Genomic DNA, 13828 nt, shown 5'->3' with positions numbered 1-13828 from the left:
GAAGGCCAGGTAGGATGGGGCTTGGAGCAACCTGGTCTAGGGGAAAGTGTCCCTGCCCATGGCAGAGAGTTGAATTTAAAACCATTCTATGATTATACAAAACCCAGCTACAGCAACCATCTGTGGTCTGGGAACACACCCCAGAAGGGGCAGAGCTCCTCAGACAAGTGGATCAAATTCTTAGAACAAGAAGTCTCCCAGCAGCTATTTCACAGCATCACCATGACTTTGGGCAAAGAAGTGCCCCTTCAAGTGCCCCAGGGCTCAGTGTTGTGCCACACTTCAGTACAAGCAAGACTCCTGTAAACCCAGGATTTGTTTGCCAAACATGACAAGGAGAGAACACTCTCACCAAGGCACCAGAAAAGCAGCACGTGTAACATTCACGCTGAAAAAGCTGTCCTAGACCCACATGTGAAAAATGAAACAAAATGAAGAACTTGTAAGCATGACACACAAAGATCATTTTCAGTTAGTGAACATATACTGCTCTTTTCCTGGCAAAAATACAGCTTTAATGTCTGATCCAGCATAGAACAGCAATTAGTACAATTACAGCGTACAAGGCATGAACTAAACCTGAACAAGGCATGTTGTGGTTGCTAGTCTGCATTTAGACTGGGGACATCCATAATTTGAGTCTGTTTCTGAAACATTCTAAGCACCATCAGGTCCTTCTAAGGTCAGTGAGAATCACAGACACTTTGCAGAGTGGAGACGCTGAGATTTACAGAAACATTAAATCAAAATCCTCCCATCCAATGGCTCTCTGCCCCCTTAGGAGAGGAGTGATGTACTGAAGGAGGAGAGTTAAAACAAAAGCAAATGCAACTAAGTAAACCCATCATCAAAGATGGAATATTTTAAAATGTATCACCAGAGAAGTTAAACATCCTCCTGATTTGGTCAGACTCCAAGACCAAGGTCTCAGTTAACTCAGAGGTGGGAGTGATGAGAGATTTCTCAGGGACACATGCAAGATCTCAGTCATAACAGTTTGTTGGAAGAACAGGGCATGTTTTCCCCAGCATTAACAGTGGTGTGTGAAAGAAATGCACTCACCCCAGCTCCTCGCAGAAGCTCACAATGGCATCAAAAGCTGTCATCACAGCTTTGTCAGACTCTTTTAAGGTGCCTTTTTTTTCCTGAAAGTAGATGGGACAAGGAACTGTAGTCTTCAATTTAAATTTACACAGATAGAGTAACTCTAGTAACGATTAAATCCAACCCTCTGAGCTACATGGCAAACAGCTACAGACACCTCCCTGTCTGCTCTGTTCCTCTCTAACAGAACTGGCTCTGGTAGTCTTTGCCTTCCCTACTTCCCTTCCTTCTGCTATCCCTTGAAATGGGTCTCCACACAGCTCTAGACTCGGAACATTTCATTTCATCTTTTCATATTCAGAGATTACTGCAGGCAAACAAGACCAGAGCCAAGGCAGTGTGATGCAGGCAGGTGGGTACTGTTCTGCAGCTCTCACCTGGATGTTAGAGAGCTCCTTCTTGATCAGGAAGCTGACTTGATCCCTGTCATTCCTTGAGTAATAGAGGCGGCAGCAGGATGGTTTTCCATCTCTCCCAGCTCTGCCAGACTCCTGGTAATATCCAGCCATTGATTTGGCAATATTCCAGTGGGCAACAAATCTGCACGTGGTAAAACAGGGAACATGAGGCTGCAGGCTTCTCAGAGCACTGCACACACCAGTGTGGTGTCTGTGGGCATCAGCAACAGCAAAAAACAGGACAGCAAAACATAAAAGAGGATGGAACGCAGCAAGAAAATTTGCACACTGAAGTTTTAGTCCTCTTAATGCACAGGACATGGAAAGCAGCAGAGCTATAAGAAAACAAATGCAGCTGGACAGCATGTGAGCAGAATGCCAGTCCAAATGGATAGAAAAGAATGAGCATGTGAGTATCCCAAACTTGCATACAACTGTGCAGCTATGAAGACTGAGAATAAGGACACCGAATTAAGTAGTTTGGGAGATTTTACTATAAAATGCAGCATTAATAAAAAAGTCATTTATTTTGTGGGACACAACTGCACCATTACGGAACACATTTTTAAATACTTTCTTTTAAAAGGAAAGCCAAAAATCTTCATTTTGGGAAATTCCAGCTCATTGTGCTTCTCAGATGAAGGCAACCTTCCGAACCAGCAAATATGAGTACAGAATCATTAGTAAATTTTATGTAATCTCTGCAGGAAGCTTTTCAACACAGCACTGCAAGACTGCTTTAAACCTGCTTTTACCTGACTATTCAGCTTGTACCTGTTTTGAGAGGATTGCACAGTAATGCTGCCAATGTTTTCAAGTCTGCCTCAAAGCCAGCATGACCCAAGGGCAGGTATGATGCATACAGGTGTAGCTAAAGATTAAATGACAAAAGCAAGCAAATGTGTTTCTTCAAACAGAAACAGCCCTGGAACAGGCCAAGCAGGAAGCATCAGAGCCCTGCACAATTAAACACCATCAGGAAGTTTGCTGAAGAAATTGATAAATAATTTTAAGCAGAACTGAATTAACAGTGAAGAGAGAGGAGCAGATTCCATCAGAATAAAAAGGGACACCACCTCTGTTTTCCCTTTTGTCCAGAAAAGTCACCTCCAGAAGTTGTCAGACCTGATCTTATTTGATAACATATGCATGCATACTCAGAAATCTGCCAACACAGAGCAAAGGCTAAGCAGCAGTGCCTTGTTAACTAGGCTTGGGTATAAAGTTCTTTAAGTAATTTTTAAAAATGCCTGTAATGAGTCATTTTAACTCTATTCCTTGTAAACTAACCAGATTACAAGCATATTTCAGCTATATTTCACTTTCAGTCAGCCCTATGCATTTCAGTCACTCTCTGCCTTTTTTAATGACCACTGGACAGGACAGAGTGCTTCAGCAGGTCATTAATTCATGTCCTAGGAGACTCCTCACTTCTCTGTTTGGAAAGATGTGTCAAAGAGTAAAATTGTCTCTGCTATGGGATCCTGTTTCCTGGCAGCACAGTGACACAGGCAGAGGGATGGCACAGCTGTGAACTGATGGGATTGGCTCAGTGATATCCTGCCCTTCTCTCACAGTATTCAGAGCAGCTTCTGTTTGTGGATTTTAGACATCAGGTCTCTTGTGGGTGTTGTCTCAGCTGCACCTGAATTATCCCTCTAGTAAGTGATCACAATAATTACTCAGCACAGCCATATTGCAGGGCAGGGATTCTAACCCAGAGCCCTTATGGGAACAGCAATCTAAGAGGAACAGCAATGGCAAACCATGTGCAAAGTTTCAGTCCTTGGACCAGAGCTGTATTTTTATATGGTTATTGCCATTTGTGAAGGGCTATTTTTTCCTCATTGCACTGCAAGAGATCTCCAAAAAAAGCTGGCTCTGACTATTTTAATAGAGGGTGGGTGAATTATTTTAGGTGCAGATTTTCTTTCCACTGCCTTTAAACAGCAGCTATTGCACTTAGAGAAGTGAAAGAGACAGCTGTGATTGCACTGAGATGGCTCTTTCTGAAACCCTGGAGGGTGTGGCAGAAAAGCATTCCTCCAATTTTCTTGATTTTGAGGATAACTGGCAAAGAGGAGCTCTGCTGCCTTTTTTGACAAAGCCCTCCCAGGTTTGGTTTTGCTGCTTCTAAGATAAAAAACATCCAGCACTGGTTTTGTTGGCTTAAGCAAGTGTTCATCAGGCAGTTGAGTCAGGCGGATTAGGTAACAGAGCCTGAGACTTGTCCTTCCCCCTGCTCAGGTTTCAGTCTCTGATGGTGCACAACACCCAGCCTCACACACCTGACGTTTCCTTTGTCTACTCCCATTCCAAAACTGATGGTTGCAACAATGACAGGGATCTTCTCCTCCATCCATTCATTCTGGACAGAAGTCCTGTCAGCTGCCTTGAGCCCTGGGAAGGAAAAGAGAAGAAATTAAACACCACAAAAAAAACAGACAAAAAACAAACAAACCCCAACCCCCAAGAAGAAAAAAAAAAATCCCAAAACAAAAACAAAACCCCAAAAAAGCAAGAAGGAAAGAAACAAGAGGATTTTCTTTCTCATCCATTCCCCCATTACAGGAAAACTCCCTCACTAAAACTGTCTGATGTACACACTCCTCTCTTCCCAGTGTTTAAACTGGCCTGGGACCAAGCAGAAGTCAGCAGCAGCTGTTTTTATTCCAGAGGAAAAAATCTAGCTCCCCACCCGGGATAAACGCAGTTGTTATATTCAGGCCATGAAAGATCCAACAAAACCAACAGTTCTGGAAACAAGGGAATGCCATTGTGGTGAAGGGCCTGCACTTACCTCACAGACCTGGTGTGTGAGCATCACACAGAGTGCAGAGCATGCTAGAAAGCTTTTTTCTAGGTAGCCCCAACCCAGGTGGAAAAGTTCAGTTCTCCCAGCCAGTGAGAGATGCAGACTCAGGTACCTGCATGATAGGCCTTGGCCTTCAGCCCTCGGTAGCTCAGCTCAATGGCCAGCTGGTCACACACATCCCTCATCCTGCAGTACACGATGCCACAGCCGGAGTACACCTGGGAGCAGGAGACAAAGGCCAGGACACTGCCTGAAGTCAGACAACAATGCTGCAAATACAGCCCCTCATCTTCTCCTAGCAGACACAATGCAAGAAGCATCTCACAAACACACCCAGGTGCAGAGGTCATAGCTGAACTGCAGAGAGTTATTTTGAGAATTAGTGTTAGAGCAGAAAATTCAACACTTCAAATGCTTCTGCTCCCCCTCACAACTCTAAAAGAGCAGAACATAAGCACACAATGGTCACAGAACATGTGACAAACCAAGTGGAAATGCTTGTTCTGTATTCCTAATCAATTTTCTTTTATACTAACCCTGTTCTGAGGACACCTCTGACAAGACCACAGCCTCCACATTCTACCTGTTTTAGAGGAACTAAAAAACATAGGTGTGCACTTTTAGAGGACTTAGAAAATACACAGGAGCACTTTCCTTGCCAGGACCTCCTGATTTCCTGCCACAGACCTGTGAGGGCCCCACCAACCCCCAGAAGGCCCCATTAGGGTAGATTTTGTCCAGTTTAGTTTTCTTCCCAGAGGTACAACCTACCCCAGTGGCGCCCTTCACTTCAAGCGCCTTCAGACAGAAATCCTTCAAGTTGGCGTACGGATCAGTAAGGAGCTCTTTGAACTGCACATCATAGAACAAGTTAGATCTGAAACAAGGAGTCTTGAAGGTGGAAAGTGGCTGCTTGAGTTTAAGTGCTGCCACCACATCCTCCTGGACCTGCTTGGTGGCAGTGGCAGTCAGGGCAACGCAGGGGGTGTGGGGGATGCGGCTGCGCAGCGAGCCCAGGCGCAGGTAGTCGGGGCGGAAATCGTGTCCCCACTGCGATACACAGTGAGCTTCATCAATGACCAGGTAGGACAGGAGGTTTCTGGACACCAGGGAGTTCAGTGTTGGCTGGAAGGAAGAGGCAGCTGCCATCTCTGGGGTGATGTACAGGAGCTTTACTTGAGGCTTCTCACTTGCCAAGTCAGCCAGGATGGTTTTCTTCTCCTGGGCAGACAGCTTGGAGTTCAGAGAGCAGGCTTTGATCTTCAGAGCCAGCAGGTGGTCCACTTGATCCTAGAGTAAATACAAAATAGAAAATAAAATCAAATGGGAATAAAGAAAGTCACCAGCACCAAGAAAGATTAGTAGGGAGACCCAGGTGAGGCCCCAGCTTCCACCTCCAGGATCAAATCCCAGGACAACACACACCTACAGTCCTGTTAGTTACAACTTCAACTCTAGATGCCTTTTCCTTCACTTGTGAGCTCCATCCAACTCTTACATTCAACTACATTTTTGTGCATCCCTTCACTTTAAGACAGTCTTTTTGCTGCTAGGGAACACCAGCAGGGATCTGTGCAGAACAACTCATCACAGGCACAGTGACCTGAACATGTCTCAATATTTACCCTACTGAGTAGTCACAGATGGAACATGGACACTCCCACCCTGCAAGAACAGGGAGCAGCTCACTCCTACATAACTGAAGGATGTCCTAACACAACTGAGACAGGACAAAATAAAAGGATCATGCAAATCACCACTGAAGCAGAACCAGAAGCATGGATGAGAATTGTGTCATGAAAACCAAGAAGAAAACATGGCATCACATCCAGATGAACACTGGCCATACAAATTCACTTCCCTGTCCCCTGCTCACTTGCACTTGACTAGCACCTGATATTTCAGGATGTGAAGAGTCCTGAAAAACAGTTATCTCATTATTTTACTCAATATCTGGCTTCAGTAATTGATTTAATGTCTCTTTCTGTTTTCTGTTCAGTCACCCCTCAGTCTTCCCTATAATGAACTGCACAGGCTGAACTCTTGAAGTTTGGCTACACTGAAATACATCATGATCATTTCAGGCACAGCAACCCCTTCTCAGGGCTTGATGAGAAGACTCTGGGGGTTTACTCCAGCTCTTTCCCCTAAGACTCATCAAGCCCATCTCAACCTATTTGTAATGCTCTTATCAATGATATCTTAACCTCCATTTCACTGATATTGGCCATGCTGGAGTTTCATCAGTAATCCTCACACTTGGAACAAATTCACTCTTTATGGTATCTTCCTGAGAAGCATCTCCAAGCCTGCTATGATTTTTAATGTGCATTACAGTGAGATTGTAAAGGAGTTAAAATAATTCCACAAATAACAAATCCCAACCCAGCAGCCTTCAGCACCAGATGTCATGCAGTGCTAATGGTCTGCACAAGTCTAAGTAATGCTACAGCTGCTCTTACAGGAAATTGTTTCTCCCAACAGGTGATGAAACAGTAGAAAAGGCAAAACAGAGGGAAAAAAGTCTCACAGATGAAAGTGCTCATGGAGCAGCTCTACTAAACCAGCTTCTTCCCATCACAGATTGACTGCAACAAAAAGACATTTTGATGCAGAATGAATTGTGCCTTCAAAGGCAACTTCATCACTTCTGGAGTGATTATAGGTAAAGTGGAAGTTTTTTTTTTTCTGGTTAAAGATCCATCTTTTGGTGTATTTGAGTTAGTCTGCTTTGCTGCTAATGTCTGGAGAAAATGGAGAAAGGCTCAGTTATAAAAACCACCAGGTTATTATTAGAGGCAAAACCATTCTTTTAAAGAAATGCAAAGTATCATACCAGAGATACTCTGCTGTCCTCACCTATCCCAAGGTAAGGAAAGCACACTGAGACATCAAGAGAATCCAGAGGCAGGTCAGCAGCAGAGACTTGTGGGCAGAAAAGCAAGAGGGCAGCTGCTGTGCCTCCAGAGCCTCCTCTTCCCTGTCTGCTATTCCCCAGCTAACAGGAGACAGTTACCTGAATCAGTGCAATCAGAGGTGAAATGACAATGGTGATGCCCACTGCCAGAACTGCAGGAAGCTGGTAGCACAAGGATTTCCCTGCCCCTGTGGGCATGCACACAAAGACATCCTTCTCTCCTGCAAAAACAACAGAAGAAAGCTCAAGGCCTCTGTGTGGTGTTGAGTTCCTCGGGCTCAGGCAGGAGGGGTGGGCAGTGACAGCACATGTGTGCATGTACCAGGTGGCACAGCAAGAAAAACCCTTCAGTTTAGGTTCTAAAAGCACAGCATGCCAGCAGTGGTTTCCTTCAAAGAACCTCAGATTGCTTTGTAAACATTTAGAGGCAGCTGTACAAAAGTACCAGAAGATACACAGAAACCAAGATAAAGAGAAGTTAAGTTATTCATGCTGAATCTCCTCCAGAAAAGCTGCTTTCACTCATTTTACAGACCTCCACTTACCACAGTATGAGCCCCATGACAGAACTTCACCACCTCATCTTAAAGCTTATCCCAGAAAGGGCCCCTCACATGAAACAGGAGTTGTAAATCTCAACCACACTGATTACACCCTGCAGTGAGTGACTGTTCCTGCACTAACCAGGATCCAGCTCAAGCCAGGAAGGTGCCAGTGACACCAGGTTAACAGGTAGAGACACCTTGCACACAGAATCCCACTTCTGACAGGTCTGTTGTCAACAGTGAGTGGTGATAGATGGAAACTGAACTGGGCACTGTTCTGATTCACACTGAGAAAGCTGCTGGGAGAGCTGGCAGCTTGTTTGTGTGAGCTGGTTGGCTGTTGGGGCATGTGTCAACATCAGCAAAAAAAAATGTTTCTGATTAAGGCCCCATGATTCTGATTATCTTAGCTATGCCAAGAAATCAAGTCCTCTGCTGGTATTATCTTCAACACAAGGACAGTTTTACTCTGAAAATGTCTGGATGTTTACAGGTTTGATGTCATCTAACCACAAACACACCAGCAGGCATGAGGAGACAACTAGAAAAGACTCCAACAATGCTGCATTTTCCCATATCCACGATACAATGATAGTGTTACAAAACAAATTAAAGGAAAAGATGCAGAGCTCGTGTGCAGCACGTGCCCCTGGGCCACCAAAACCACCTCAGAACAGAGGAGGGAGTGAAGGGCTGGGTGCTGCTGCTTAGTCCAGTGAGGTGTGCTCACAGCAGGCACAACAGCAGCTCCTGCAGTGTCACCCCGCAGGGATGGAGATGGACACCCAGCACTGCTCCACACGTCTCCCGTGCCGAGCCTCACCTCTCACCACAGCCATGGTCGCACTTTCCTGCAGGGAAGTCTTGAAGGACTCGAACCCGAAGACCTTCTGCAGTGTTTTCCGGACCCTGTCCTCCAGGCCTGGGGGAGCCTTCCCGCTCATCCTAAGGATGCTGCGAAGAGGAACCTGAGCTAGACCCGGACACGCTGCCACCCCGACCCCCTGCCACCTGCACGGCCTCCCCCAGGGACCCCTGCCCCTTTTGTCGGGGCTCTCAGGGACGCTTGTCCAGACCCCCTCACTGCAGAGGGCCACACCGGGTTTACTCTGGGCCAGCCCCATCCCTTGGGCACAGCTCGGGGGGCTCAAACCCGACACGGAGGGGGGTGTGGGGCAGACCCCCCACACCAAACCCGCTATGGAGGGGGTGTGGGGCAGACCCCCCACACCAAACCAGCTATGGAGGGGGTGTGGGGCAGACCCCCCCACACCAAACCCGACACGGAGGGGGTGTGCGGGCAGACCCCCCACACCAAACCCGCTATGGAGGGGGTGTGCGGGCAGACCCCCCACACCAAACCCGACACGGAGCGGGGTGCAGCTCCTTCTCACCCACCCCCCTTCCTTCCTTCCCAGGGCCCTGTGTCCTTGCACCCTCCCTGCCTCACCTCCGCCCTGTCCCGGCCCCCTCCCTCCGCAGATGCTGTCGCGGCGCCACAAAATGACGTCAAAACCTTCACTTAAAGGCCCAGCCCGCGCACTTTTCATCCCCTCTGCTCCCCAGGGACGCTCCGCTCCGCCTCGCGGAGGGTGTCGCCCTCCGGCCGTGAACTCCCCGAGCAGCTTCTCCGGTGGCCGTGAGGGCGGTGCTCCCCCGGTGCAACGGGAGCCGCTGAGGGCGGAAGAAGGGCAGCGTTGCCATGGTGACAGCGCCGCGTGCGTCATCCCCGCGCGCCGGAAGCGCGCCGCGGCCGGGGCGGAAGATGGCGGCGGCGAAGCGCAGCGTTCTCTCCTCGCTGGCGGTTTACGCCGAGGACTCGGACCCGGAGTCGGACAGCGAGGCCGGCACGGCGGGGAGCGATGGGGGAGCGCCCACGGGTGAGGGAGGGCAGGGGGCTGGGACAGGCGGCGGGCTGGGGCGCCAGGCTTCCCCCGCGCGGCCCGCGCTGGCCTGGCGCTTTCCCCTGTGGGAAGGGAAGGGCCCGCACGCTGTCACCTCACCTTTTCTCTTCCTCCTTAGGAGAGAAAGGAGGCCTGGTGTCAGTTGGGTACGGGGAAGATGACTTTACCCGCTTGGATGGGGATGAGGAAGGCTACGAAGAGGAGGACGATGACAACAGCAGGCAGTCAGTAAGTACCTCCCTGCTGTGGCAGCTTGTCTTGACCTTATGTAGATTGTAGAGGCTTTTCTCTTTCAACTAAAAACCCTGAATAGCGACCCGTGATGGAACCTGGAATATTGGACTCGTGGTGTGGGTTTCAGCACTTTCCACCTCCTCCTTTCCACTTTGTTTTCAAGTGGAAAGCATTTGCCCTGACACCCATCAGCAGCTTGGCAAGCTCATGTTGCTCGTTACTGTGTTGGTGTCGCTGGACTGTTTTATGGGAAAAAGGCTGTTATAGTCATTCCAAATGAAAGCTGTTCTTTAAACATAGTTGACCTATAAGAATTTTGTAAGAGGACCACACTGTCAGCTGGTGGATTGAAAAGAATAAATTTCTGTGCTGTCTTAATTATTCTTTTGTGTGTAGCTCAATGCACTCCCTGCATCAAGTCACCTTGATGTAACAGTGTCCTGTCTACATGTGGGTGGCTTTTGTCTGTCACAGGTGCATGGCACATGTCTGATATCACCTGAATTCTGAGATAACAGCAGTGTGGGGGCCCAGGACGTGGAACTCACAGTCTGAGAGTGCAGCTGCATCACACTGAAGGATGTGTAGTTCTGCCCTGGGTCTGGGGGAGTGAAACAATAAGTTTGGAGGAGAAAAGGGAAAATTCTTATCTCCTTTCTTTATGTTCAACTTTTTTCTTACCACCGTGTTATCTTCTTCCTATTCCAGTTCTTTCTTCTACCACATAGCCAAAAACCCAGGGCTACTCCTGTAACTTTTCCTCACTGAAATCTGCTTTGTGTGTGTTGGATCAGTCTCTTAGGAGACACTCTTTTCTGCCATTTGTCTGCCCAGGTAGCAGCCAAGATATTCCTCAGTCTCTTGTTCTTGTTTTAAGTTCTGTTCTGTTGCCCCTGGTGTCTCCCTTAGCAAAGCAGTGAACCTTTTTACTGCCTCAGTGATTCTCCTTTTTATATCCAGCACTTCTAGACTCTGCTTCAGGGAGGTCTGTCTAGTTCAAAGGAAGCCCAGTGTGTGATCCAGGTGCTTGCCAAGGTCAGCTGTGTTTAGTTAGTATTGTAAAGGGCTTGTAAATGGAGTGGCTTTATTGCATACACAACTTTTGGTGCAGGTTGCAGCTCTCCACCATCAGCTGCTGTTCAGGAAAGGACAATCAGTCAATCACTTTGGTATCAGCCAGTGGATCTTGGTTTGTGTTTACAGTGCAGGTTGCACAAGTTACTTCCCCTTTTTTTTTTTTCCCATTAAATATTCTCTGAGCAGACTTGGAGACTTCTGTGGCATTGCTTGTGCTGATAGCTCGTGGGGTTATGAGTTGTTTTTAGAAAGAAGGGTGAGGTGCTCTCAGGCTGTCCTGTGCTTTTCTCTGTACAACTCAGTGGGTGTTTTAACTACTTTAGCAGTGACTGAAAAGCCTCTGTTTTTACTCAAAGGCAGTTCTCAGTAATTCTGCTTTGTTTGTTAATGTTCTTACTCCCTGCTAGGTCAGAAGTTTTTGGGAGCTGTTTCAGTTACTGTTTGCAGCATGGATAAATCAACCCATTATTGCTTTGATGAAAGTCACTTTTATCTATATAATAGAGACTGTGGAGGGGAGAGCAATCTCATTTGTGGTGAACACCAAGTTAGTTGGTTCTTTGCTTGTTACAAACTCACTGTAATTAACCTTTGACAGTCTGGACTGAATTATTGTCATATGTGCATCTTTCAGAAAGGGAAGCTGGAGAGTAGCTGAAGTGAAGGAGTTCGTGTCTCAAATCTGTAAGAGGCATCTTAATTCAGTCAGTTAAAACTTACTGAGGTTATTGTGTGGTCAGTCTCTAGCTTGCCTTGTCAGAACTGGCTCATGTGCCAATGCTTTGAGGTGAGCAGTTCCTTGTAAATTCTTCCTTTCAGCTGCACCTCTCATTTTACTTTTTCTTTTGTGGCCCTTTTTGAAGCTGAAACACCAAGTTCTTGTTTTGGGGCCAACATTGAAATTTGTGGAAGAGTTTGGAAGAAAAACCATTTTGCTGAGTTATGTGAGCATGAAAAACACTTTCTGCTCCTCAAACTTGTTTTGAACCCAGAGAATGTGTTTATGTCTAGAAACAGGGGTACTGGGAGGATGCCCAGTGAGGGGACAGCAGGTTTACTGCTGGAGCTTCCTGCTCACCTGGTGTGGATTTTCACACAATGCTGTGTTCAGTATTTTAAGCTCTCACAGGGCAGAAGTTGGCCCAGTTCTTTGGTTTATTTCTGGTTCATAAAATAAATTTTTAAGAAATGGAGACTGTTACCTGGAATTTGTCAATGTTCCCTTCTGTGGAGGTTCACAGCATCTGCAAGCAAGGCACAAGAGCTCTGCACCAGCAAGGAAGTGGTGTCTGCTGGATCCCTGGAGCTTGGTGCTAGGCCAGACCCTCTCCAAGCCTGCATGTTTGGTTTGGTGGCAGGCCAGCTGTGTGTCCTGTGTGTGTTGCTGATGCTTGGGACTATCACAGGTCTTGCAAATGCTGCTTTTTCTGTGGGTACTGCTGAACAGAGGCTCTTCAATCACCACTTGCCAACTGGAGGGGACAGAATTATCAAAGGACAAATGCTTTTTTCCCCAGTTCTACTGCTTCTTGTTGTCTAATTCTGAGCATTCCAGAGCTGCATGAGTTTTGTAGGGACAACTGCTGCTGAGTAATGCTTTTGCCTACAAAAAACCCCAAAACCAAACAAACACTTCTCCCCCTGACTGTAGGACCTTTTTTCTGGTTATGAGTGGGTGGGACAAAACTGCTCTCCATGGAAAGGGTCTTGGACTGCTGCTGGGCTGCTGAATGCCCTTTGCTGTAAGTTCAGTTGCTTGCCAGACTTGCTCTTTAAGCTTAATCCTGTAAATTCTTGTCTTGTAGGAAGATGACGATTCAGAGACTGAAAAACCTGAGGCTGGTGACCTAAAGGTATTTGAAAGTGTGGTTTGGTGGTGGTGGGGAAGCTCAGTAGAGGAGTAAGTTTTAACAGCATGGCTTGGTGTTCATTTGTGATCTGTAGTTAGTTCCACACCTTTTGTAGCTTTAACCTGTATTTCTGACTTTAGTTCTGGCTTCTGCCAAAGGTTGGCCTTCATGAATTTGGTCATGTTGTGCATTAGATCTGTAGTTTGCTGACAGTATCTCACCTGTTTTGCAGTGATGTGGGAGGTGCAGCATCCAGTACAGAATTCTGTATGACCAGTGTTAGTTGGAATAATTTCTTTGTTTAGAACAACTTAATGAATAAATGATCCTGTGCTCTTACAGGCCATGGAAGGTGTCAGAATCAATTCAGTTCTCTCCAGCTCTGTCCTTCTGAATGAAGCAGTTTTGTAAAGGTCATAGATAAATTGAAAAAGTTAAATAAGATAATAGTTATTATAAATAGTTGAAATTGAAATCTTTATCTTGGGATTTCACCTTGTTCCTGCTGAACAGCAGGTATTTAACAGCACACAGGGTGTGGATCAGGCTAAAAGCTGGAGGACAAAAGACCAAATCCATTTGAAACTATAGACAACTGTGTTTAAATTTTTTATGTTTATTCAGTAGAAGCAGTCCTGTTCATCAGGGATGCTGAGTGATGAACAATTGCAAGGGCATTTATTTTATCCAGCAGCTTCCTCAAGGATGCAGGCAGTCCCTATACTCTGCTACAAAAACCAGAGGACTGTGCTGCAAAGCAAAAATCTGTAGAGAATTTGATTTACGACAGGGCTTTGATAGGCTAAGATGAAGGCAAAAGCATGTGTTTAACTATTCTATTTGAATTAGTTTTATAGCAGCACCTTTTTCAATATTCTTATGGATTTACAGTGATACACAGTTGGAAATCTTGGCAGCTGTACTGCAGCTGGTAAGGTCTCAGTGTGTGAAATGGCTCCCAAGCACTTGGAAACAGGAATGTAT

The 13828-nt window shown here is 46.5% G+C and overlaps 2 protein-coding genes across 9 annotated transcripts in view; one reads left to right on the top strand and one right to left on the bottom strand.

The window, feature by feature from the left end:
- The window catches only part of RECQL5 (RecQ like helicase 5), a 37592-nt gene extending 28140 nt beyond the window's left edge, over positions 1 to 9452 (bottom strand). For 2 of the 8 annotated variants that reach the window (XM_030287215.4, XM_041719806.2), the window contains exons 1-8: positions 9230 to 9370; positions 8603 to 8733; positions 7334 to 7455; positions 5089 to 5607; positions 4430 to 4535; positions 3791 to 3902; positions 1482 to 1644; positions 1063 to 1145 (exon numbers count right to left, since the gene is read on the bottom strand). In XM_030287215.4, coding sequence (XP_030143075.3) covers positions 1063 to 1145; positions 1482 to 1644; positions 3791 to 3902; positions 4430 to 4535; positions 5089 to 5607; positions 7334 to 7455; positions 8603 to 8723 — 1226 coding nt within the window. In that variant the 5' untranslated portion in view covers positions 8724 to 8733; positions 9230 to 9370. Of the gene's footprint in view, positions 1 to 1062; positions 1146 to 1481; positions 1645 to 3790; positions 3903 to 4429; positions 4536 to 5088; positions 5608 to 7333; positions 7456 to 8602; positions 9025 to 9177 lie in introns of those variants that run through there. The other 6 variants (XM_030287212.4, XM_030287216.4, XM_030287217.4 and 3 more) reach the window with 6 other exon arrangements.
- Positions 9251 to 13828, top strand: part of SAP30BP (SAP30 binding protein) — a 29286-nt gene continuing 24708 nt past the window's right edge. The window contains 4 exon segments of the mRNA XM_002196628.6: positions 9251 to 9528; positions 9530 to 9659; positions 9802 to 9911; positions 12800 to 12847. Coding sequence (XP_002196664.5) covers positions 9262 to 9528; positions 9530 to 9659; positions 9802 to 9911; positions 12800 to 12847 — 555 coding nt within the window. The 5' untranslated portion in view covers positions 9251 to 9261.

This window comes from Taeniopygia guttata, chromosome 18 (assembly GCF_048771995.1).
Source record: "Taeniopygia guttata chromosome 18, bTaeGut7.mat, whole genome shotgun sequence".
Classification (NCBI taxonomy): domain Eukaryota; kingdom Metazoa; phylum Chordata; class Aves; order Passeriformes; family Estrildidae; genus Taeniopygia; species Taeniopygia guttata.
Note: the sequence above shows the minus strand (reverse complement) of the source record. Positions and strands in the feature narration are given on the sequence as shown.